Source organism: Crocuta crocuta, unplaced genomic scaffold, assembly GCF_008692635.1.
Source record: "Crocuta crocuta isolate KB4526 unplaced genomic scaffold, BGI_CrCroc_1.0 scaffold82, whole genome shotgun sequence".
Taxonomy (NCBI): domain Eukaryota; kingdom Metazoa; phylum Chordata; class Mammalia; order Carnivora; family Hyaenidae; genus Crocuta; species Crocuta crocuta.
Genome location: NW_027528352.1, coordinates 1,190,631 through 1,216,673, shown reverse-complemented (window position 1 = coordinate 1,216,673; position 26,043 = coordinate 1,190,631). Strand labels below are relative to the sequence as shown.

Genomic DNA, 26,043 nt, shown 5'->3' with positions numbered 1-26,043 from the left:
CCCACAAATATATGGTACATCAATTTTCAATAAAGGAGCCAAGAATATACAAATGCAGAAAGCACAGTCTTTTCAATAAACAGTGCTGGGAAAATTGGACAGCCACATGTAAAAGAATGAAACTGGGCCCCTATCTTATGCCATACATAACAATTAACTCAAAATGCATTAGAGACTTGAATATAAGACCTGAAATCATAAAATTCCTAGAAGATAAAGAGGGGATAATTTCTTGGCATTGGTTTTGGCAATGATTTTTTATATTTGACATCAAAAGGCAACAAAAGCAAAAATAAACAAGTGGGATTAAATCAAAATAAAAAGCTTCTGCACAGCAAAGGGAAGCATCAACAAAATGAAAAGGCACCTATGGAATGGGAGAAAATATCTGCAAACCACTTATCTGATAATAGGTTAAAAAGTATATAAGGAAGTCATACAGCTCAGTAGCAAAAAAAATCCCAAAGGACCCAATCAAAAAATGGACGAAGGACCTGAATACTTTTTTCTAAAGAAGATATACAAATGGTCAACAGGTACATGGAAACGTTCTAAACATCACTTAAGAGAACATCTAAACCCCAATGAGATATCCCCTCACACCTGTGACAATGGTTATTAAATTAAAATTTAACTCTAAAATGAACTTTACTAAAAACTTACCATGTAATCCTGATTTTTTTTTTCCTTTTCAACAGATCCATGTAAACTTTGCTAGAATGCAGGAACCACTGTAATTACTCTATCTAATGGTTTACGATCATATGCTCCTTAACAGAGGACTTAGTACAACGTGAACAGAGTATTTATTAGTAGTGTATCAGGACATGTTTCCAGTGAATAACTTTTTTGCCTTTTAATCAGAAACCCTGTAGGAGATCCCCAAAGACTTGGATTTTAATGAATAAGTGTGCCTTGCCCTACATCCTCTGCCCTTGGGGCTTGTGGATAGAGATCAGATAGTGTTTTGATATGGACTCTCACTTAAAAGGCAAACCATCACATTAGATCTCTGTGAGAAGGTCATGTTAGCACCACCTTTGGGGGGTGCCTGCCCACGAGAAGGAAGGAGACAGTGAACATTACCTTTGGAATGCACATTGTGGGCTCGGACAGGCGAGGGTAGGTGTAGGAGTTGTACGAATGTCCCTGGGAGTGGGTTTTAAATGCACTTGCTCCGAAGGGCATCATTGGTTCCTGGAGCCCCGAGCCTGACCTTGACCTCTGCCGCATGGTGGGCTGAGGGCTGGTCTGATTCAAGTATGATGACTTTGGCCTCCTATCATAGTCATCTAGGCTGGGTCCCCACTCACTTTCGCTGAACACCAGACTCTCCTTGGAGCACCCGCTGGTCCCCGCAGTTCTAGAAGGCATGAATTGGAATGGATAATCTAGAGGGGAACTGCTTGAGGCTCTCTGGTACTCCCACTTGAGCTCACTGTATTCACTTGGTTTGCTCAGCGAGTCCAAGTGTGTGTGATAATCAATGGGAAATCTGGCAATATCGGATTTCAAAGGCTTCATCTCAGAATAGTAGGCTTCCCCATGTTTGGTCTTCATGACATGCCCATTCTGCTTGGCCACATGGCTGCCTTTATAAAACGGATCCAGGTCGTCGCCATAGAGACTCTTTTCTCGATACTTCTCAGCGCTGTAGTCAGCAGTGGTATCAGATTCGCTGGAATACTGTGAGAAGGTGATGAACCCATTTTCTTCCCGATGGCCTTGACTGTAGCTGGAGGCTCCCTGGTCCGGGGTGGGCGGGCTTTCTTTCCTTAGGGAGTTCGAACGAGTCACAGAGATGTTGTCGAAGTCCTCTAGCAGGCCGTTGATGGAGGTTTCTTTGCATGGTTTATTTCCTCTAACGATTGTCTGGGAATGGTAAACAGAATGCCATTTAAAGAACACATTTCATGCTTTCAAACTGATAACTGCAATCCCACCCCTAACTCCACTGAGGAAAAAGACCCCAGGAACATCCCCTAAAAAGTCATAAAAATTGGTCGTTTCAGCGGTGAAATAAGTCAAATATTACATAATCTTAAATTGCTAAGTTTCCTTTACCTATCTCAATTAAGCATCAAAAAGCCATTTAGAAGATTTTCTAAGCAATCATTGTCTTATTTACTAGTTAGGGGAAACCTCCTCTCTGGCTTCCCTTCTTAAATAATAAGCCCTAACCATCTAATGATAAGCTGATTATAATTTTAACTCTATAAGTGGTTATAAAAAGCATTATTTTTTACATTCATTATTCATATTATTTGCAAAACCCATAAACATTGTCACTTGAGTACTAACATACCCTGAAATGGGTGCACATTTTTTTTACCCTTTTATGGAAGTCATAAAAATTGAAGTTACCAGATTTTATAGAAAAGGAAAAGGCACTTTCTGAACTATAAGAAACAGCTTGAAGATTACTTGTGAGATTTTATTTGTGATCACATGTGATATTTTCATTAAGCATCTAACTGTAATGCTTGCTAGAGCCACACTTCTATATCATCATGGCTGAAGTCTGGATGGCTTAGTAGTTGATGCGGTTGTACCTGAATCTTAGTGACAAACTGCTGAGCCCAAATGTTCTCTTTAACAAACTGAAATAACACTAGAATACCAGGAACAGAAAGAAATCACAAACCACTTACAAAGCCAGTCAGCTGTGCCTTGACAATGACAAGGTTTGCAGCAAAATATGATGGGGGTGGATAAAAGAACAAAGAACAAAGTGTTGTGACTTCAGACTTCCAGGATTTTAAGAGAAAAATACCTTTGAGCAAGTAGCAATAGAGTTCAAAATCATCCCAGTATAATAGAGGATTTCAAACTAGAGGAAAAAGTCAAATTTGTCCTAGAGCATATGCTTTATAGATCAGTGCTTCTCAAAGTATCCATGGTGAATGACCAGATTCTTTTTTTTTCCATCCAATCAGTCCTGGATGAATACTTTCAGTCCATACCCATTTCTTTTAAATAAATTTTTAATTTTGGAATAGTTTTAAATAAACTGAGAAGTTGCAAAGAGCATGCACAGAGCTCTCATATATCCTTTACTGTATTGTTAATATCTTGCACTACTATTAACTCAACTCCATAGTTTATATGAATTTCACTAGTTTCTTTCCCCAGTATTTCAGGGTCCCATTCATGACACCTCATACTTATTTGTCATGTCTCCTTAGCCTTAGTCTCTATTGGTCTGTGATAGTTTCTCAGATTTTGTTTTTGATGACCTTGACAATTTTAACAAGTAGCGCTTAGGGGTGCTGCAGAATGTCCCTCAATTGGGTATGCATGATGTCTTCCCCAAGGTTAAACTGGGGCTATTAGTTTTGGAGGGGATCACCAATTTTATCACATCATATGCAGGGTGCATACCATTAACATGGCTTATCACTGATGATGTTGACCTTGGTCACCTGGCCCAGGTAGTTTGCCAGGTTTCCATATGTAATGTTATATTCTGCTTCCTTTGCTGCTTTCTCTACTGCACCTTTAGAAGTCACTCTACTTCCTTGAGAGGTGTATCTCTATAAAGTATATGGAATTCTTCTGCACAGAAGACTTGCATATTCTCATTTATTTATTTATTTATTTATTCATTTATTATGTTCATTTTTTTTGAAAGGGGGTGAGAGAGAGCACATTCATGCACAAGCGGGGGAAGGACATAGAATATGAAGCAGACTCCAGGCTCCGAGCTTTCAGCCCAGAACCCAATGCAGGGCTTGAACCCACAAACTGTGAGATCATGACCTGAGCCAAGGTTGATGCTTAACTGACTGTGCCACCCAGGTGCCCCCCCAATTTAATTATTTATTTAATCAACCAATCATTTAGTTATGTCAGTATGGATGGAATCATGGATTCTATATATTGGGTTATAATCCTAAACTACATTTTTGTTTTATTTTGTTCTGGTGTTCTAATTGTTCCAGCTTTAGTTACTAAGAGTTCTTTCAGATTGGCTGCTCTGTCCCTTTGACAAGCCCCCTTCCTTTTAGTTTTTGAGCCCTTTCTTACTGTGTGGCACATAAGATGCTCTAGGCTCATCTTTTAAATTCTCTGCCCTTGCCCTAATATCAACCATTTCCCCAAGGGACCTTGGTTCCTTTTACTGGAGAGTGATATTAGAAGCTAACATCTGGATGCTGGTGTTCTCACTGCTACTGAGGTGTCAATGCTTCCAGGCCCTCTCAGTGAACAGAGCTAGGCAATACATGTATATATACTTCCCCAAGTATGCACATATATCAATAGATATAGGTATCCATCTTTATCTATATTAAGCTAAACATGAATTCACACTGTTGTCTCTGAGTCTAATCTAGTACCACATGGTTCTTTCTGCTTGACCCTTATTTGTCTGTAACCCCCCTCTCTAACGATGAAAGACCTGGACGCCTTCATCTGTCATTCATTTAATTACTCAACCCCAGCATACATATACAGCAGTTTCAGAATTATTATTATCCCACACCACCATGGGAAACAACATTGTCAGCTAGAGTACAGTGTTTGGTACAGTTCTTTCCAACTTTGGTCTTACAGTTTCCATTCAAAGCCCTGTTTCCAAAGTCACTTAAGTTAGTGTCTTTTCCCCCACACCTTCTTCGATGAGGTTATATCACACATGTGTAAGAGTTAAATTCTTTTGTCACAGTCTTTATTCCATCCTAGGATACTCTGATCTTCTGGTTTGGCTTAAAAAGTTACTCTTTGTGCTATAAAGTTCTATGGGTGTTGACACATATGAAGCATCAATAAAAATGTATTTACCATTTTAGGGCCATATGGATTAGTTCCACATACCCCCACTCCTTGAAATCTCCTGCACTTCCTTTGGTTAGACACTACCTCCTTCCCAAACTTATGGTATATTGTTGATCTGTTTTCCATCTTTATAGTTCTGCCTTTTCCAGAATATCATATGAATGGAATAAAACAATTTAGAATCTTTTGGTCTGCCTTTTTTAATTTACTATAATGTATTTAAGGTCAATCCAGGTTATTTTATGAATTAATAGTCTAATTTTTCCCGATTTTCTTTTTAAACCACTGAATAGTATTCCATTATATGGAATGTTATGGTTATTTGTGGAGGCGGGGTATAAATGGATTGTTTGCCCAAATAGGTGATGTTCTGTTTGAGGATCTCCCAGAGAGAAAAAGAACCACGTATCACATAGCAGAACAACAACAACAGAGCAACATCTATACTGCCCCAATGGATGAACTTGGGAGAAATAATACCTTTGAAAGGGAAGGGTAAGTAGCCAGGAAGAGGAAAGGAGGAAATAGGCATCTTTTAATGCATTTAGTATGAATGCTAGTAACTCATCCTCAAAAATATCAAGTCCATTTGAGTAGCTTTCTAGCACATTTCAGTTGTATCTTACCTGTTTATTATTATTTCTCTTTCCATTTGCTCAAGGTGCTTTTTATAATTTTTGTTTGTTTGTTTAGAAAGAGAGAGAGAGAGAAAGAGAGCACGAGTGGGAAAGAGAGATGAGAATCTTAAGCAGGCCCCACGCTTTGTGTGGAGTCCAACCCAACACAGAGCTCCATCCCATGACCCTGGGATCATGACCTGAGCTGAAATCAAGAGTTGGATGTTCAACCAACTGAGCCACCCAAGCACCCCCACAAGGTGCTCTTTAAAACCCTCTTAGATATATATACTCTTACTTTCTGTGAATTTAAACGACTGGCCCCTCCTCTTTAATAATGTTTTGCACAAATTTTTAAGAAAATAGTACTAATTTGTTTATATCACAGTGGATCAACTCAAGTCTTTTTAGTCAGCATTCTGGACAGAAATTACACATTTGCACATTCTTATTCTCTATCAACAATTAGCAGATTACTTAATGAAATGTTCTCAGGAATTCATGGTCTTGCCCAAAAGTAGCTTTCTGGTATCTCCAATCCTGGGCATCCATGTTGACTGATATATAACATAAATAAGGACTATAAAGCATGCCAAGGTCTTCAAGTAACTTGACCTGCTTGGTTACTGGACCTGCTTGGACAATTGCTTAGCAAAAATGTTATGCAGACTTTCTCTGAGCTTGACAAATAACAGTTAACTGTAATAGAATTTTTCATGTTCAATGTTATCTTGGGGTCTATCTCCCAGAAAAAAAAAAAACTTCTCTAAATTCTACCCATCTTAAACAATGTTTCAGTTATTATTTCTTGTTTGCCTTCCCATCTCTGAATACATGAAATATTCAGCTTTGAGACCACAGAATTTTAATGTTGGAATTAAATCTAGAGGCCAGCTAGGTATCCTCTTTCCTTTACTGAGTAACACTAAAACTCAGAGCTGACTTTGCCCACTGATACATAACAGACCTGGGATTCAAACCCAAATTCTCTCCCTTCCAGTCTAGCATGCTCTCAGTCTCTCTGTCTCTCAAATCAAAGTATGGCTGACACACAATGAATGGGATATTACTTTCCGGTCAGTCTAGCTCTGTTTCCAAGGTATTTTTCAGACCCATTTGAACTAAAGGAAATAGCACCAGTTGGCAATACAAAGGTTTGCTGTGAAACATCACAATCCATCAAAAAGGAGTCAGTAAAGCGCATATTTTCTATTGCATACTCCAACCCCTAGCAATAAGTTGTTCAGTTTACAGCATATGGACAATTCTCGGTTCTGGTCTCAATTTCAGCCACATGTGCTATGTGATTTTCTTTCATCCTTCTTTCATCATATATTCTCCAATTTATAACAAGGATACTATCACTTGATATTAATATTGACTGATATCCAGGAATCGTAGAGGCTGATGGAGGGAGGGGTTACACAGAAGTTTTGAAACATACTAATGTATGCACTGCTTTTGGGTGGGCACAAACTTGTCAATCTGAAACAAGTTTGGAGCATTAAACAACTCCTCAATGATGGCAAGTTAAAATGTGAAGATTATACAGTAAACAGAGAAGAAAAGACTAAGAATCTTGGAAAGTTTTCAGGGAGGGGAGAATTGCAAGCTAGGTCCAGGAGGAAATAATAGATATACTTGGATGGTGAAAAAAAAGAGGGAGATAATTACCAGCTCATCACTTACTAAATGATTGAGACACAGAGATGATCACAATATGTTAAGATGCCACCATCTTTGGGGCTATGTGGATAATTTGATAGTGGAAGAAAGTGTTCACCACTCATACCAAATTAGCATTTCAACCACTTGTCCTTTGGAATTTATATCTAGAGAACCTGTTAGTTCATCTTCAGCAATTAATAAATGGCTGCGATGGGGCTGAACTATCAGTTTTAGAAATTCACTACCAGGACACAGATATTTAGAAGGGAAAGAATCCTTCCCTGCATGATTCTTTTGTGATCAGAGCATTGTTGACTACTTCCTTTGAAACTGCTGAATCCTTTAAATCTTCCAGTTTTCCCACTAAAATTTTCCAATTCCCTTAATGAGCTGAATGGGTAGACTGAAACTCAGTCACTTTGTTTCTGAGGAATACTGAGAGATATGAATTTAGATGGCACAAAGAGGCACCCACCTATTTGTCTATCATCTATCAATGTATCCATCCAACCAGCTATCTATTCACCCACCCCCATCCATAGAATAACATTGAAAGCTATAATGGAGATCTATAATATGTCTATTTCCATACTATCTGTAAATATATTTTTTTAAATGACTAAGGGATAACATAATGAAGACCTATTTGGGAGGGCCCTTTCTAGCCATCATTAGCCTTGCTATAAATATACTACATTTGGAAAATGAAAAACCAAATATTCATAAACAACTATTTCACAATTTTGTCCCCCAAGTAAGTTCATTTAGATTTTTATGGGAGATTAGAGGGTCACTGTTTTAAGACATGAATTAATCTGTGACCTCAGAATTGGGAAGTCTGCTGTTTCTGTGCACTATCACTGCATACTCAAAGACATATATTCAGTTAATATGTAGATTATAGCGGTAAACTCAATAAACAGAATTCTATATATTTGTTGATGTGGAAGGAAAAATATTAGTATTGTTATGAGCTAGATGATATTTAAAAGAAAAAAATAAAGACTATCACTGAGTAAGAAACACTTAAAAAAATTTTTTTGTTTATTTATTTTTGAGACAGAGCATGAGTAGGGTAGGGGCAGAGAGGGAGAGAGACACAGAATCTGAAGCAGGCTCCAGGCTCTGAGCTGTCAGCACAGAACCTGATGTGGGGTTCGAATTCACGAATGGTGACATCATGACCTGAGCTGAAATCGGACAGCTAACTGACTGAGCCACCCAGGTGCCCCAAGAAACACTTTTAAAAAAACAATGTACTTTTTAATCCTGTTTAAATCAGGCTTACAGCACTGATCAGCTGTGTGATAGTGGGCAAGTTGCCTAATTTTTTAAGCCATGGTTTCTTAATCCATAAAATGGCAAAAATAAATCTTTGCCTCATTGGGTTAAGGTGATTTAATAAACTAATGTGTAAAACAGTTGGCACAATTCCTGGCATACAGTAAGTACTAATAAATAGTAGTTATTTAACTATTTTTTAAGTTAAAATTTACTTTAAAATTAGGTTGATAATAATTTAGGAAAAAAAGAAAGGTGCAAACAATGGAAATAAATAGATCTCAGCTTTATACAACGGAAGAAAAAGAACTGATATTTTAGGCTTAAAAAAAATTATTAGGATGCCCTTGGGTGGTTCAATCAGTTAAGTGTCAGACTTCAGCTTGGGTCATGATCTCATGATCCGTGGGTTCGAGCCCCATGTCAGACTCTGTGCTGACAGTTCAGAGCCTGGAGCCTGCTTCACATTCTGTGTCTCCCTCACTCTCTGCCCCTCCCCCGCTCACACTCTGTCTCCCTCTCTCTCTCTCTCTTTCTGTCCTTCCTCTGTTCGCGCACTGTCTCTCTCTAAAAAATAAACATTAAAATTTTTTCAAATGGTTATTAATAACTTTAGATACAAAACACAAATTTCCTCAGTTTAAAGATCTATCTTCAACTAATTACAACTGTTATATATATCAAATAAATATTCCTTATTAGATATAAAAAATGGAATACTTTCAAATCATGATCAGCACTCTTTGGAATCATTCTTAAAAATGTAATGTCTGCTTGTGGGGATGAGCACTGAGTGTTGTGTGGAAACTAATTTGACAATAAACTATTTGCAAAAAAAAAAAAATGTAATGTCTGAATCCTAAAAATTAACAAAGTTAGACTTTCAATTATTTTTTTTTTAGACTTTCAATTATTTACACTGAAAGATATGTATGGAAAAGGAAGATTAATAGAAATAAAGTAAGATATCGACAGTGGTCATCTCTAGGTGGGGAGATTAAGGATGACATAGATTTTAGACCCGTGCTTCTCAAATCTTAATGTGCACAAATCACTCGAGGATCTGTTAGAGGGAGATTCTGATTCAATACGTCTGAAGAGAGGGCTGGGATTCTGTATCTTGAATGGGCTCCCAGGCAGTGATAATGCTGCTGGTCTGCCGTTCACACTGTGTGCTCAATGGGGTTAGCGTATTTTCTGTATTTTCTACAACTAGGCTACTTTTATAATAAAATACAGTAGATTGACATTAACTTTTCAGTATAATACGATTCAGGATTTCACATATTTGTGTGTGTGTGTGTGTGTACAGCATTAAATATATTTTTATTAAATAGATAGTATAATGTTAAATATGTACTTCATATGTATACAACATTACATGTCTGTAGACAAATATATAGTATTACATATATACATATTGTGTTGAAATTATTTGATGTTACAGTTGGCTGCCTGGAGCTACACTGTTCAATATTTTCCTGTTCTCTATAAAGGTGAAATATTTCTTATGTTTAACCAAAATGAATACTTTGACAGATTTCACTATTTTGGCACACCTGCTTCTATAACATCATGATCTTACTATGAAGCTATAAATCTTAGATTTATTGATGAATAAAACTTGAGTACTATGGAAGTGAAGGTGTGGTTGCAGACATTTGAAAAGAAGAAAATCTTATCTATAGCAAAAACAAAACAAATGAGAACCCAAAGACACTATAATAGCAGGCTATAGAAGGCATAGTCTTTTCTTGGATCTCCTTGCTAGCATTTGGAGGTATTTACAGATGGTGTAAATGTATTACTCTCAAAGGGAGCACAAGCTTTTCTCTCTTTCAGTGGAAACTATTTAGCTGGTGTTAACAAGCAGGGACTTGCAAAATGTAAATATCTTTAGATATTTATTAGAAATAAATTGTTGACCTGCCTAAAAAGAATAGAAAAAAAGAGAAGGGTTTGGTAATCTTATTTAATCAGGAAGACCAGTGAAACTAGAATCTAGGTAATAGTTGTTTCCCAGACATCAGTTTCACTTTAAAGAATCATTAAAAAAAAAAAAAAAAAAAATCATAAACAGCAAGGCAATAACAACGAAATCCAAACATGCAGAATTTTACAACACGGTTTAACCAGGCTTCAAAATGTAAGAACTAGTATTTATGGCTGTCAGTATCTGATGTTTATTAAAGCAAGATTGTGCAGTTTTAGAGATCAATAATATAACTGCAAGAGTATCGGTGAACTTCATGCTGCAGAACAGTCAGGCATTAAACATCAATGCAACCCAATCTATTTGAGTTTGACACCCTGGTTCTCATTGTCTTTCCATTGTGCCAGGACCAATTCAGCGTCTGCTCTCTTGTTGACAGTGGCCATATTTCATGGTGCTCCTTCCCCAGGCTGCCGGCCAGTGATAAGCTATAATGGATCTGTCCATAAGACCAGCTGTCTCCCCTTGTTCTGAGGAAGGATGAAAAAGTGCCTCTGCTCTCACAGACTGTATTAACCTTGACAATAATGAAGTGTGTAATTAACAGCTTTGCCCTAATAAGAACTTGCCTTTCTTTTTAAAAAACAATGTCTTCTATCCTCTTCAAGAATGTGTTTCATTTTGTCTTTCTGGGTAAACACTTCTCAGGAAGGAGGTCAATAAGCTAAACATTCCCATGACTCAAGAACAAACCAAGACTCTCTCAGAAAGTATCTACTTTTAACAATTTATCTGAATCTCACACTGTTTGCAGAGAATCAGTTGCCTTGTTTTTATTAAGGAATGTGGTTGGAAACAGCTGTGTATATAAAAACAACAAACAGATATGACATACTTGAATCCTTATGGCAAGAAATGCTAATTCTCAGCTGGATTTTCGTACACCAGAACACTGAGATCTTCTATTTTCTTTCAGTTTTTTACATGTCTTTTTTTTTCTTTGTAACCACAGGGCCTAGGGCTAATTGGATGAGTAGATGGAATCCCATATTCCTGGAAAATGTGAGGATAAGGGCAAAACATCTCCAAGGGGCAGCAGGGATGTGGATTTCTTTCTTTCTTTTTTTAAAAATTTTTAATGTTTATTCCTTTTTGAGAGAGAGACACAAAGTATGAGCAAGGGAGGGGCAGAGGGAGAGGGAGACACAGAATCTGAAGCTGGCTCCAGGCTCTGAGCTGTCAGCACAGAGTCCGACGAGAGGCTCGAACTCACGAACTGTGAGATCACACCCTGAGCAGAAGTCAGATGCTTAACTGGCTGTGCCACCCAGCAGGGGTTCAGATTTCTAATCATTAAGATCTTTTCGGTAAATATGCAATGATCCTATAGAATCCAAATAAGTCAATTCCTTTCCTACCTAAACATTATGTTCTGCACAAATTATAATAAAGCCTAGTGTATCCAAGAATGACTTTGTGAACTTAGTAAAAGGCAAGATTCCTCATTAACTGGAAAACATTTTCTCATTTTTCTCTGCCTTATTAAACACGGCGAATCTAACACATTTAGTGACCAGTTCCATACAAGGATAATCCCTAAAGTGAACTTTCTATTTATTGTTAATCTGGCAAAGCAAATGCAGTTTACAGCCCGGTTCTTGCTGCTTAAAATGTAAAGCAGTCAGGCTGAAGTCAACTGAAGTCAGTTTGATTAGAGGTAATAGAAGTGTTTCATGGATGGGTTTAAAGTCGGTTTGAGACTATGTGTATTATAGCTGGGAACATAACTACTATTTACTTGTGGTTTTCTGTCTAGAGTTTAGGTAGCAATGAAGTAGGTCTATGGAAGTACCTTTGTTCATTGATTTATTCATTTACTGAAACAAAATATTGTTTCTAAGGGCAGGGAGCACTTTGAGATGAGACAAGATTCCACCATGCATTTCTTAACTTGGGTAGTACATATAAGAGTTTAATGTTACTCTTTAAACTTCTCATATGCCATCTTCACATCTTAGCCTGGGTCCCTCAAAAGCAGAGCTGAGGCAAAGGCCTGCACATGAGTAGTTTATTTTGGAAAATGAGGTTAGGAATAACAAGGGGAAGCCAATTTAATGGCATGTTATCAAACTGGCCATCTATGGATAATTGGGCCTCAGTTCTCCCGCAGAACTGTGAACCTGTCTCAGAACTGGCCCTTCATGGAATGAAGATGGAAGGAAGTATTCATCGACCTGCTCCCACCTTCTGTGTCAGAATGGCTGAGGGGACTCCCACATGCGTCCCACAAGGTGGCAGTGAAGAAACCATCATGTCCTAAAGCAAAGGTAGGTGGTACAATGGGGGTGAGGAGTGAAAAAGGCTGGCCTAAAAGACATGAGATGGGACACAAGAGGCATCCAGCATGCCTGATTCAGACATAGATTTCACAATAAAAAAGTTAAAAATGAAGACAGATGGGGCCCTCTTCTCGAAAACCAATGGGCATGGATATTGGTATGCCTGATTGATGTGGCAGGTATGCTAGGTGGCCACCACAGTGGGTACTCCCCTTCCATTGTGTAAAGGAATTGCTGCAAAGCTGTTCCCAGCCAGGACCACATTTCCCAGCACCCTTTGCATCTAGACAGATCATGGGACCAATTCTCACCCATAGAATGGGAGCAAGGTGCGATATATATCCCTTCTAGGCCAATGCTACAAAGAAATGCCTTTTCTTCTCTTTCTTCTCCCATCTGCTAGATGACTGGAGAAGACCTGGCAGGATCCTCTCAGTTTCAAGGGGATGCCAGGACCACACAGTAGAATCTTCATTGCTGAATGACCACAGGGCATACCATGCTCTGGTTAGGAATATCCACATTGGATATTACATGAATGAGAAATAAACTTCTGTTTTGTTGACCTCATTTACTAAGATGTATGGGTTAATATGTCACAGCAGCTGGAATACCTTAAGTAATATAATAATAATAATGATTACAGTGAATATGAAATTCGAATGCAGACCAGGAATTAAAAAGAGTAGGGACAGACTTGATCTTAATGTCCCTATGATGTGCGCCCACACTGACTCTCTATAACTGCATCAGTCACGGGGCACAAGAACATCCATCCACACCAGCTCCAGGAATACTGCTTCCCTTAGGAAGCAGTGTGACTTATGAACCTTAACCTCACTTTCCAAAATGAACTTACATACGAGCCTTTGTCTCAGCTCTGCTTTTGAGGAACCCAGACTAAGACATGCCTATAGCACACAGAAAGCTTAAAGAATAGTACTAAATTCTTACATGTATATGCACTGAGATTGTCCTGGTAAAAGAAACGATATTGACCACCTGAGTCCTGAGAGAGCACTGAGAGCTGTAAATAGAAGTGCTTATCTCAGCTTGATTTTAGGTATCAATAAGAAGGTGACCATGTCTGAGCAGATGTTTTATTTTTCAGTATTTCAGAATGAGATATAAACCCACACAAGGGAGAAGAAGCAGCACATTCATTAGAGCAGATCACATAGCCCAACCTTGTAGTTTGACATTAATCTCTGTGATAGAGTGCTTATGAGACAGGCACAATTATCCCCCCTTTCTGTGCAATGTGACTTTATAGGTCTTCATACTGGGAGCTGGTGAACTCTATGTCCCCACCCTTGAATCTGAGATGGCCATACAATGGCTTAGACAATGGAGAATGGGCTTAAGTGACATTATACCAATTTTTAGTCTGGGCTATCAGAAGCCTTGTAGCTGCTGCCCTCTCTGTTCCCTGCCTCTTCCAGGTGAACAAGCTTGGACTGGGCCACTGGAAGATCTGAGATGAACCATCCTAGATCAGCCAGCCCCAATCCACCCACGTAGCCCTTTCCTCCATGTTGGCTGAAGCAGGGAGATGCAGAAGAGGAGGTATGAAAGCTGGGCCCATTTATACTAGAGCAGGTGAACCAGGCTACCAGAGGAGGAAAGGCTTGTGTGCTTATCGGCAGGGGTGGTAATTCTTAATGTGGCCAGAGCACAAGGCATTTGTATGAATAGAATTTCATTAGAGATGAGTCCTAAGGTGGAAGGCTTCTCTTAAGTGGGGCTAATCAGCAAGCCGTTCTCCATCTGCTTTTGCCCACAAAAGGATGAGTCAGTATGAAGTACTAACAGGGTCATGGCTGAGGCTTATCTTTGAGTTGCTTTTAGTTTCTTGTGGCTAAAATTATTTTAATTTGGCATGGTTAGAATTTTGGTTCTACTGACATAGAGTATACAAAAGTCAGTCAAAAGTGGACATTTTGGCAATTGTGCAGTTTCCTATCATCATTTAAAAAATCTTAGGCCATTAGATGTCAGGATGCTTCAGCGAATTTATGTTATCTGTAAATTAAGGTGTCTGTCCCTTCCTGTTCTAAAATTTGTTTTATTCCTTCTTTTAAAAGTCTTTAAAGACTCCTATGTTCCAATATATCAAGAATTTTAAAATGCGGCCACTAGAAAGTGTTACATTAAATATTGATTTGCATTATATTTCTGTTGGACAGTGTTCATCTCGAGTGGGATATGGCAACCAAGCTATGTTCTGCGGGCCAAATCCAGCCTGTTTTTGGTAAATAAGTCTTACTGGAACACAGCCACATGCGTTTGTTTATGTATAGCACATGGTGCGTTTGGGCCACAATAGGCAGAGTTGAGGAATTGTGACAATAACCACACAGCCCATGATGCTTCATACAGAAAGTCTGCTGACTCTTGATCTAGAGTGTCACCAATTGTTCCAGCTCCTTTTTTGGGGAAATATTGTTCTAGTATTTGATTCATGGGTGAAAGAAAGGAAGGAAGGAGGGAAGGAAGGAAGGAAGGAAGGAAGGAAGGAAGGAAGGAAGGAAGGGGGAGGGAAGGAGGGAGGGAGGGGAGGGAAGGGGAGGGAAGGGAAGGGAAGGGAAGGGAAGGAAGGAAGGAAGGAAGGAAGGAAGAGGGAGAGAGAGGAAGGGATAAAGGAAGGGAGAGAGAAGGAGGGAAGAAGGAGGGAGAAAGAAAGAAAGGGAAAGAAAGAACAAAAGAAAGAGAGAAAGGCAGGGAGGAAGGAAGGGAGGGAGGAAGGGAGAAAGGGGAGGAAGAAAGAAGGAAAGGAGGAGTGAAGGAAGAGAGAAAGGGGAAAAGGGAGGAAGGGAAAAAGGGAGGAAGGAGAGAGGAAGGGAGGAAAGGAGGGAGGAAGGAAGGGAGGGAGGGAGGAAGGAGGAGAGAGAAAGCCTCCTGGGAAGTTGGGTATTGCTATTTGTCAGTGGGATAGGGTCCCTTGGCACCAAAAAAGCACTTGGTTCATCTGTGATTCTATGGCAGAAGGGAACATGAAACACAGGTGTTCCACCCCGGAAGCAATTTTATTTGTGAGTCAAGCCAACTGACTAGAATAAGAGATTGTATCCTCTTCTCAAAGGAATTTTCAAGCAGCAACAATCAGAGACGCAAGCTGCTTGGGTTCTTGTTCACTGTTAGGCATCACAGATAGGATGGCATAAACAAAAGCTGAGCGCCCTCCACATAGGATCTGAGCTTTAAATAATTTGTGAGATCAATGAAATGGCTGCCAATATTCCACAAATGGGTTTAAAAGAGCTCCTAGTCACTAACATTGACCGAAACACTGTGCCAAGACAATTACAAGTGTTTCCCCCATACTTCACCCTCCCAAGACCCTGAGATAGGTGACATTATTACCCCTTTGTACAAAGAAGGGAAATGAGGCTTGGAGAGGCCAAGCAACGTGCCCAGTATCACTCAGCTGGTAGGTTACTGCCTCTCAATATATATGAACAGCACAGCACAGCCTGCCAGCATCCTCAACTTGAACCTCTGAGGGTGTGGGAAAGGAACCAGGGCATGCAGAGACAAGCTCCACCCGCTCTGTGATACAATGAGAGGAACGTAAGCACACTCCATGACAAGAGAATGTTAAATATTTCCAGAAAGGAAAGAGGTTTAAAAATCGGGATTATGGGAACTGAGGGAAAAAATCAAACTGACTACTCTTTGGAATAGTTAGCCTTTAGAGCAACTTCAAAATTCAGTCACCGCAACAAAGGAAACATCTCATTACATCACATTTGCTCAAGATTCTGGCATTTAAAAATTTAATAGCTAGCAAAATGTGTAATCTACATATCATTTGCTACCCTACGCTTGTAAAAACACACCAACTAGTTACATGATTTTTGAAATATTGCACATATGCAATGCCAAATGTCAAATTTTTTTGCTTGGTTATAGATGATATAAAGATGCTCAAGGCCTATTTATCTTTCCATTTAATAATTATCTATTGAGGGGATTGCCCTCACAGGTCTCCCATTCAAACAAGGGAGGAGGTGGACATTTAAAAAGCTTAATAAATCAAATACAGTTCACCTTTAGTTAACATTCTATTTCCAGAGACATCTGTCTTCCCTTCTACTAGATCTCCAAGGGCATATTTATTTTAAATTTGGTCAACAAAATTTTGCTTTTGAGTGTCCAAAACTCAAATTTCTTCCACCTAACATTTTAAGCAATTTTAATAACCATGAAAATCATCTCTTCAGGGCGCCTGGGTGGCTCAGTTGGTTATGTGTCCAACTTCGGCTCAGGTCATGATCTCACAGTCCATGGTTCGAGCCCTGCATCAGGCTCTGTGTTGACAGCCAGCTCAGAGCCTGGAGCCTGTTTCAGATTCTGTGTCTCCCTCTCTCTCTGGTCCACCCCTGCTCACGCTGTCTCTCTCTCTCTTAGAAATAAATAAAATTTTTAAAAAATCTCTTCAAGGCATGATAAATGTTAAGAAACTTGTTAATCTGGAAATAAAACTGCTAAGCACTTAAATAACATTTTAAGACTATAAAGTTGGTATTGTAATTATGTACTTAATATTTCAGAGATAGACTGGTCTTAGATGACAAGAAAAAAATTATGCTCCCATGGAGAAAAAAAGTGGAGAAAATCTAGGCTCTAAATGTTCCAAAAGTTTCAGAAACACTGAACTTCAAAAGCCATTAAATATTAAGTCAGCTTTACCAAACATTCCTCCTCTTAGTCATTTATTTCTCCTCTGTGATTGAAGTCAGAACAATGATGATTACCTCCAGGGGAAGATGTTCACTGGGAAGAAGCCCAAGTGAATTTTGTGGGTAATGAAAATGTTCTTTATCTTCATCTGGGTTGTGGTCTCATGAATACATACATGTGTAAAAATACTGCAAGCTGTACATTTATGATCTGTCTTTTATGTAAATTATTCTTTTGTTAAAATACATTTGGGTGGAATAAAACCAAGTGGTTGCTTGTTTTTTCTGGCAAATATGTAGCATCCGGCAGCCTCTGCAAAAGTGGGACGATGGATATATCCCAGAATCAGTGTTTGCCAGCTGTTGGCAGGTAGGGTCAATATGGCTACAATGGGGATGAATTAGGGAGTTTAAGTTAGAAGGCAATTAATAAAGAAGGGGGCTGACAGGGAAGCATAATGCAGTAGCACTGGAAGACTGGAGGCCCAAGGGAAGGGGAAGAAAGAGTCTTCTGGGGTACTGAGTGGGTGACTCTGAGTGGGGGACTGAGTCAGAGAGGAGGCAAATCTGATCAAAGATATCTTTAATATCACTGCAGGGGTGCCTGGGTGGCTCAGTCAGTTAAGCATCTGACTCTTGATTTTGGCTCAGGTCAGGATCTCATGGTTGGATTGAGCCTCCATGGAATCAGCCTCCACCCTGGTAGCTTGGGACTGTCTCTCTCCCCCCTCTTCACCAGCTTGCGTGTGTGACACTTTCTCTCTTTCTCAAAATAAAATAAGCTTTAAAAACTTTAAGAAAAGGGGCACCTGGGTGGCTCAGTGGGTTAAGCTTCCGACTTTGGCTCCAGCCATGATCTCATGGTTTGTGAGTTCAAGCCCTGCATCCTGGAGCCTGCTTTGGATACTCTGTCTCCCTCTCTCTCTGCCCCTCCCTGCTCATGCTCTGTTTCTCTCCCCCTCTCTTTCAAAAACAAAACAAAAAATTTTTTAAAGATACGAGACTGCACACCGAATATTCTAGTAACTTCGCAAATACCAAAGAAATAATGCTATTACAACTTGGGAGGCTCTTTTCATCCTTAATTTCTTCACCTTTCCGATTAGTGGAGTCTAGTGCTGTTCTCCCTGCTAACTTTGTTCACCCAGAGAAACCTAGAAGCCTGTGAGGCTTTCCTTCTGCACAGCAGAGGTGCTAACTCATTTCTTTGACTTATATAAGCTATGTACAGGATAAAATCATGAGGTTTCTCTTTTCTTTCGCAAAATGTGATCCCTTTTTCCCCAAAGATATTCAAGTATCCATGCAACCATCCCTCCATCTATTCAAGATATAAGGCCATTCACATTTAAAAGCTTTTATCTCTTTGAAACTCAATGACAGGTTTAAAAAGGCACCAGGAGGTTTTCCAGTGGCTGAGTCAGTGAGAGGTCCCGCTTTATCTGCCAGCTCCCAACGAGGTGGCTCTCAGCCTGAACAGCACACCTGTCACCTGGGCAGTGGGGGATGGGGGGGACATTTATGAAGCCCAGGCCTCTCCCCACATCAATCACATCACCGGTGGTTGTTATGGGGGTCAGGAATTTCTTAAGCTCCCCAGGGAAGTCCAATATGCAGCCAAGTTTGAGAATGACACTGCTAGTAGACTGTGTCCCCTTGTTCCTAAGAGTGCTCGGACCAGCAGCCTGGAAGCCTGTTGGGACTGCAGGTTCTCAGCCCCCTCATCTAGAACTACAGAATCAGAATTTGCATTTTAACAAAAATTCCAGGGAATTTATGTAGACACTCAAGTCTGAACAGCACTGGTAGACCATTTGCTGAGGTCCCCTTTTCATGACTCAAATGATTTCAGTTCAACAGAATTTTGACAGTCAGTCGATTCTCTGTGTGAGAAATACACACATACACACGTAGATATATATACACACATCTAAATATGCAAATGATAGATCTATAGATATATATTTTCAAAAGAAAAAATACTCTTTAGTCCTTAAACTCCAGATTAATAGGGTCATTTCTTTGTTATAGATGTATGAAAAAAGAAACTCCTCCCAAACAGAAAGGGGAAATGACCAGGGTGTAACACAAAGGGCAGCTCTGGGGTATCACATTCCTAGAACCTGTTCTATGACTTTAATGTTAGAGCATATTTATCCCATTAAGTCTGTCCAAACAATCCCTGAGGGAACATTTAAGGCTAGAATGCAGGAGTCTGAAAAGAGTTTACTGGATAATCTTGTTCACTCATTCAAGGATATTAACAGAACAGCAAGAGCCATTGCACCAGCACAAAGAGATTATCATCTGCTTCTCTCCTCTACATGAGATGCCAGCTCCCAGGACAAGTTTACAGGGACTTTACAACTCCCCTTCCCTATGTATAGCTTAGATGTGGCTGGACACACACACACACATACCCTGGAAGAGACTCAAATGACATCCTTCCTTTTTCCATCAGTCGAGTTTCACATTAGGAACAGATTGAACAAAAAGACACTCAAGAAGCATGAAATCCAGTCCTGCTTTTGCCCTAGGAACTTTCTTGAAGACACAGTTCAATAATGTCTTGCCTGTCCCCACAGAAAGACATCATAAAATTTTAATTTACAAATAAGAGTGGGAAAGCTTTGTTTTCTTATAAGAAAGACTTTCTCCTACTCCTTTTTCCTATGGATAAGCACTTAAATTTTTTAAATGTTTTTTTTTTTTATTTTTAAGAGAGAGAGAGAGAGCATGAGGGGCAGAGAGAGAAGGAGATACAGAATCCAAAGCAGACTCCAGGCTCTGAGCTGTCAGCATAGAGCTGGACTTGGGCTCAAACCCATGAACCATGAGATCATGACCTGAGACAAAGTTGGACACTTAACCAACTGAGCCACCCAGGTGCCCCTATGGGTAAAAACTTTGTTAACTACTGGATTCCCAGGAAGCTTGAAGTAAAATCAAATTTACAGCTGAACTATTGATTATCTTCATGTGTGAAGTTTGCACATTTGTGTGTTTTCATTGTCTTTTCTCTCTTTCATGATTTATATTTTTCTGAGTCCTTAATCTTTTGTATTTATAATTTGCCTAATTTTTATTATGTGGGGTTTCACTGTGTCTTAGTGCCAATGCTTTTAAGGGAACAATGTAGCTTTTTAAGAAAATTCCTCTCAACCACCAGTTCCAGTGTTTAACCCTCCTTTCTTACAAAACACATTTAAATAATTCTCAGTAATTTTTAAGCCTCTTAACCCTACCCAGGACACTGGAGCAAGATCGTCAGTTAGGGTCTTATTTTCACTCATTAAGAAAAACTAGCTTCTTGCACAGAAGGAATATGTAATAAAAAGTTGCCATCAGAGGTGGCTCAAGGAGCTTTCAAAAATCCTTATGCCCATGGGGCCCCTGGGTGGTTCAGTCGTTTAAGCATCTGACTTCAGCTCAGGTCATGATCTCACAGTTCGTGGGTTCCAGCCCCGGGTCGGGCTCTGTGCTGACAGCTAGCTTAGAGCCTGGATCCTGCTTTGGATTCTGTATCTTCCTCTCTCTCTGACCCTCCCCTGCTCACGCTGTCTCTCTCTCTCTCTTAGAAATAAAATATTAAAAAATGGAAACTTATTTAAAAAAAAAATCCTTATGCCCAGACTGTACCCCAGTACAAATAAGAATCTCTGAGGTGGAGCCCAGGCATCAGCATTTTTAAACCTTTCCCAGGTGATTCCAATGAACAGCGAGTGTTGAAAACCAGTGTCCCAGGGGAATGTTTCTTAAATTCTACCATTAATGCAACTGTCCTCGGCATCGAGTTAATTTGCAGACTCTAATTCAGCAGGTCTGGCGTTGGGCCCAGTATTCTGAATCTTTTTTTTTTTTTTAAGTTAAATATTTGTTTATTGAGAGAGAGAGACAGAGAGAAAGTGAGAGAGAGAGAGAGAGAGACTGCAAGCATGTGCACATGAGTTGGAGGAGGGGCAGAGAGAGAATTCCAAGTAGGCTCTGCACTGATGTAGGGCTCACTAAGATCATGGCCTGAGCCGAAATCCAGAGTCAGATGCTAACTGACTGAGCCACCCAGGTGTCCCAAGATTCTGAATTGCTAACAAGCTCTCAGGTAAGGCTGATGCTGTTGGTCTGCAGAGCACCTTTTAACTGCAAGGTCCCAAAGAATACAATCAAGTTCCTTGGGGGGCTGAGCTGGGGTCTGCATACCACAAGGAAAAGGAGATCTCCACTGTGTCATTAAGGACTGGATTGTGAGTTCAGTAATCTGAGATCTAGTCCAAGTTTTGTTGTTGGCAACTCTGAAGGCTTCATCAAGTCCCTTTACCTTGCTGGGTCTATGGTTCCCATCCCTACTGAGATGATCTGCCTCAGTCCCTTCAGCCTCCAAAATTCTATGGTCTTGAAGACTCTCTCCATGTCTCAGTTTCTCCAGAAAGTTACAGCTCCCACAGAGCACTAAATCTGCAAAGTAGATGGCTTGACTGAAAAAATAATCTGAGAGGTACTTAATGCCTGGAAGAGAATATTATGGGCACTAAGTGGAGTTTGCGTATACTTTTCCTATACTTTTAAATTTCTAGAATGAGCATTGCCCCACTACTGTAAACGACTCCTAGATTAGATACACGAGCCTACCCTATCACAAACCATTTAGTATCCTGACACAGTTCTCTATTAACAATGACAAATTGTGGTATGTTGATGCAAAAAAAGTTGCCACTTCTCCTGGCTGTATCCAGGTCATCTGCTGTGAAACTCCGCACCTCCTCCCATCAGGAGATGGGGTCCGTTTCAGTTCCTTCTGACACTGGCTTTGACCACATGACTTGCTCTGGCCAATAGGATGCAGCCAAAGTGAGCCTCTCCCTATTGGAGCCTACCTTGTCTAGAGATTAGGCAGTTCTGGCCCCTGCCCAACCGCCTGAGCTACCCTGGGGAAATGATGAGATGGAGGAGTAGAGACTCGTGATCTCAGCTGAAGCCATCCTGCCCAGGCAACTAACAGCCCCCTCAGCAGCTGACCACAGACCCATAAGTGAGCCCAGATGAGACCAGAAGAACTGCCAGCTGAGTGGAGCCATATTGCCAACGTGCAGAATTGTAACAAATGCTTATTGTTTTAAGCTCTTTAAAAAATACTGTGATAAAATGGAATATACATTTACCTTTTAACTATGTGTGTGTATAATTCAGTGGCATTAGGAACACACTGTGTGTGCAACCATCACCACTATGGATCTCCAGAACTCTTTTCATCATCCCAAACAGAAACTGTACCTGTTAAAAACAAAAAAAAAAACAAAAACAAAAAACAAAAAAAAAAACCCTCCCCCTCCCCCAACCAGGTCCTGGTAACCTCTAATCTACTTTCTGTCTCTATGGATTTGCCTATTTCTGGTCTCTCATATAAGTGGAATCATACAATATATGTCTTTTTGTCTCTGGCTTATTTCACCTAGCATGTTTTCAAGGTTCATCCAGGTTGTAGCATGTGCCAGAATGTAGTCCCATTTAAAGGCTGAATAATATTCTATGTGTATACCATTTTTTAATTTACACATCTGTTAATAGATCACCTTTGGGCTATTATGAATAATCCTGCTATGAATATTGGAGTACAAATATCTATTTGAATCCCTGCTTTCTTTAAAATATTTTTTGACATTTATTTATTTTTGAGAGATACAGTACAAGTGGGGAGGGGGAGTAGAGGTAGAGAGAGAGAGAGAGAGGGAGAGGAGATACAGAATTGGAAGTAGGCTCCAGGCTCTGAGCTGTCATCAAAGAGCCCATCACGGGGTTTGGACCCACGAAACGAGAGATCATGACCTGAGCCAAATTCAGACACTTAACCAACTGAGCCACCTAGGTGCCCCAATTTGAGTCCCTGCTTTCAATTCTTTTGGGGAATACTGATAAGTAGAATTATTGGATCATATGGGAAGTTGTATGGTTAACTTGTAAGAAACCACCAAATGTTTTCCACAGCACCATCTTTTTTTAAAAATAGTTTATTGTCAAGTTGGTTTACATATAACATCCAGTGCTCATCCCAACAAGTGCCCTCCCCCATGCCCATCATTCTCCTTCCACTCTCCCCCACCCCCATCAGCCCTCAGTTTGTCCTCAGCATTCAAGAGTCTCTCATGGTTTGCCTCCCTCCCTCTCCCCAACTATTTTCCCCCTTCTTCTGCCTCATGGTCCTCCATTAAGTTTCTTCTAAACCACCTATATGTGCAAAAATATGGTATCTGTCCTTCTCTTCCTGACTTATTTCACTCAGCATAACCCCCTCTAGTTCCATCCATGTTGCTACAAATGGCCAGATTTCATTCTTTCTCATTGCCATGTAGCATTCCATTGTATAGATATACCACATCTTCTTGATCCATTCATCAGTTGATGGACACTTAGGCTCTTTCCATGTTTTGGCTATTGTTGAGAGTGCTGCTATGAACATTGGGGTCCATGTGTCCCTATGCATCAGCACTCCCGTATCCCTTGGGTAAATTCCTAGCAGTGCTATTGCTGAGTCATAGGGGAGTTCTATTGTTAATTGTTTGAGGGACCTCCATACTGTTTTCCAGAGGGGTTGCACAAGCTTACATTCCCACCAACAGTGTAGGAGGGTGCTCATTTCTCCACATCCTCACCAGCATCTAGCATCTCCTGATTTATTCATTTTAGCCGCTCTGACCGGCATGAGGTGGTATCTCAGTGTGGTTTTGATTTGTATTTCCCTGATGATGAGGGACAGTGAGCATTGTTTCATCTGTCTGTTGGCCATCTGGTGTCCTCTTTGGAGAAGTGTCTGTTCATGTCTTCTGCCCATTTCTTCACTGGATTATTTGTTTTCAGGTGTGGAGTTTGACGAGTTCCTTATAGATATTGGATACTAGCCCTTTATCTGATATGTCATTTACAACTATCTTTTCCCATTCTGTCAGTTGCCTATTTGTTTTATTGATCGTTTCCTTTGCCGTGCAGAAGCTTTTATCTTGATGAGGTCCCAAAAGTTCATTTTTGCTCTTGATTCCCTTGCCTTTGGGGATGTGTCAAGTAAGAAATTGCTGTGGTAGAGGTCAAGGAGGTTGTTTCCTGCTTTCTCTTCTAGGATTTTGATGGTTTCCTGTCTCACATTCAGGCTCTTTATCCATTTTGAGTTTATTTTGTTGTATGTGTGAGAAAATGATCTAATTTCATTCTTCTACATGTTGATGTCCAGTTCTCCCAGCACCATCTGTTAAAGAGGCGATCTTTTTTCCATTGGATACTCTTTCCTGCTTTGTCAAAGATTAGTTGAAAATCTAAACAAAATTGACAAACCTGTATCCAGGCTTCTCAAAAAGAAAAGAGAGAACACTCAAATAGACAAAATCATGAATGAAATAGGACTTATTACAACCAACCCCTTAGAAACACAAGCAATTATCAGGGAAAACTATGAAAAATTATATGCCAATAAACGAGACAATAGAAGAAATGGACAAATTCCTAAACACACACTCACTACCAAAATTCACATGGGAAGAGATAGAAAATCAGAACAGACCCATAACTAGTGAGGAAAGCAAATCAGTTATCCAAAATCTCCCAACAAATAAGAGCCCTGGGCCAAATGGCTTCCCTGGGGAATTCTACCAGACATTTAAAACAGAATTAATACCCATTTTTCTCAAGCTATTCCATGAAATAGAAATCAAAGGAAAACTTCCAGACTCATTTTGCAAAGCCAGCATCACTTTGATTCTCAAGCCAGAAACTCAGCAAAAACAAACAAACAAACAAAACCAAACAAACCAAACAGAACTACAGGCCAATACCCTTGATGAATACGGATGCAAAAATCCTCAGCAAGATACCTGCAAATCGAATCCAACAGCACATAAAAAGAATTATCCACCATGATCAAGTGGGATTCATTCCTGGGTTACAGGGCTGGTTCAATATTCGCAAATCAATCAATGTGATACATCACATTAACAAAAGAAAAGATAAAAACCATATGATCCTGTCGATAGATGCAGAAAAAGCATTTGACAAAATACAGCATCCCTTCTTAATAAAGACCCTCGAGAAAGTCGGGATAGAAGGAACTTACTTAAACACCATAAAAGCCATCTATCAGAAGCCCTCAGCTAACATCATTTTCAATGGGGAAAAACTGAGAGCTTTCTTCCCGAGATCAGGAACACGACAGGGATGTCCACTCTCACCATTGTTGTTTAACATAGTGCTGGGAGTCCTAGCATCAGCCATCAGACAACAAAAGGAAATAAAGGCCTCAGAATTGGCAAAGAAGAAGTCAAACTTTCACTTTTCACAGACGACTTGATACTCTACATAGAAAACTAGACAGACTCCACCAGAAGCCTACTAGATCTGATCCAGGAATTTAGCAAAGTTGCAGGGTACAAAATCAACATACAGAAATTGGTTGCATTTTTATACACCAACAATGAAGCAACAGAAAGAGAACTCAAGAAACTGATCCCATTCACAATTGCACAAAAAACCATAAAATTCCTAGGAATAAACGTAACCAAAGATATAAGAGATCTGTATGATGAACACTATAGAAAACTTATGAAGGAAGTTGAAGAAGACACAAAGAAATGGAAAAACATCCCATGCTCATGTGTCGGAAGTATAAATATTGTTAAAATGTCATTACTACCCAAAGCAATCTACATATTCAATGCAATCCCAATCAAAATTGTACCAGCATTTTTCTCAAAACTAGAACACACTATCCT

The 26,043-nt window shown here is 39.7% G+C and overlaps 1 protein-coding gene across 1 annotated transcript in view; it reads right to left on the bottom strand.

Annotated features, from left to right (window-relative positions):
- Nucleotides 1-26,043, bottom strand: part of PAK5 (p21 (RAC1) activated kinase 5) — a 110,538-nt gene that overhangs the window by 39,636 nt on the left and 44,859 nt on the right. Inside the window, exon 2 of the mRNA XM_077753751.1 lies at nt 1,087-1,872. Within this exon, the coding sequence (XP_077609877.1) occupies nt 1,087-1,872 (786 nt within the window). The remainder of the gene's footprint in view (nt 1-1,086; nt 1,873-26,043) is intronic.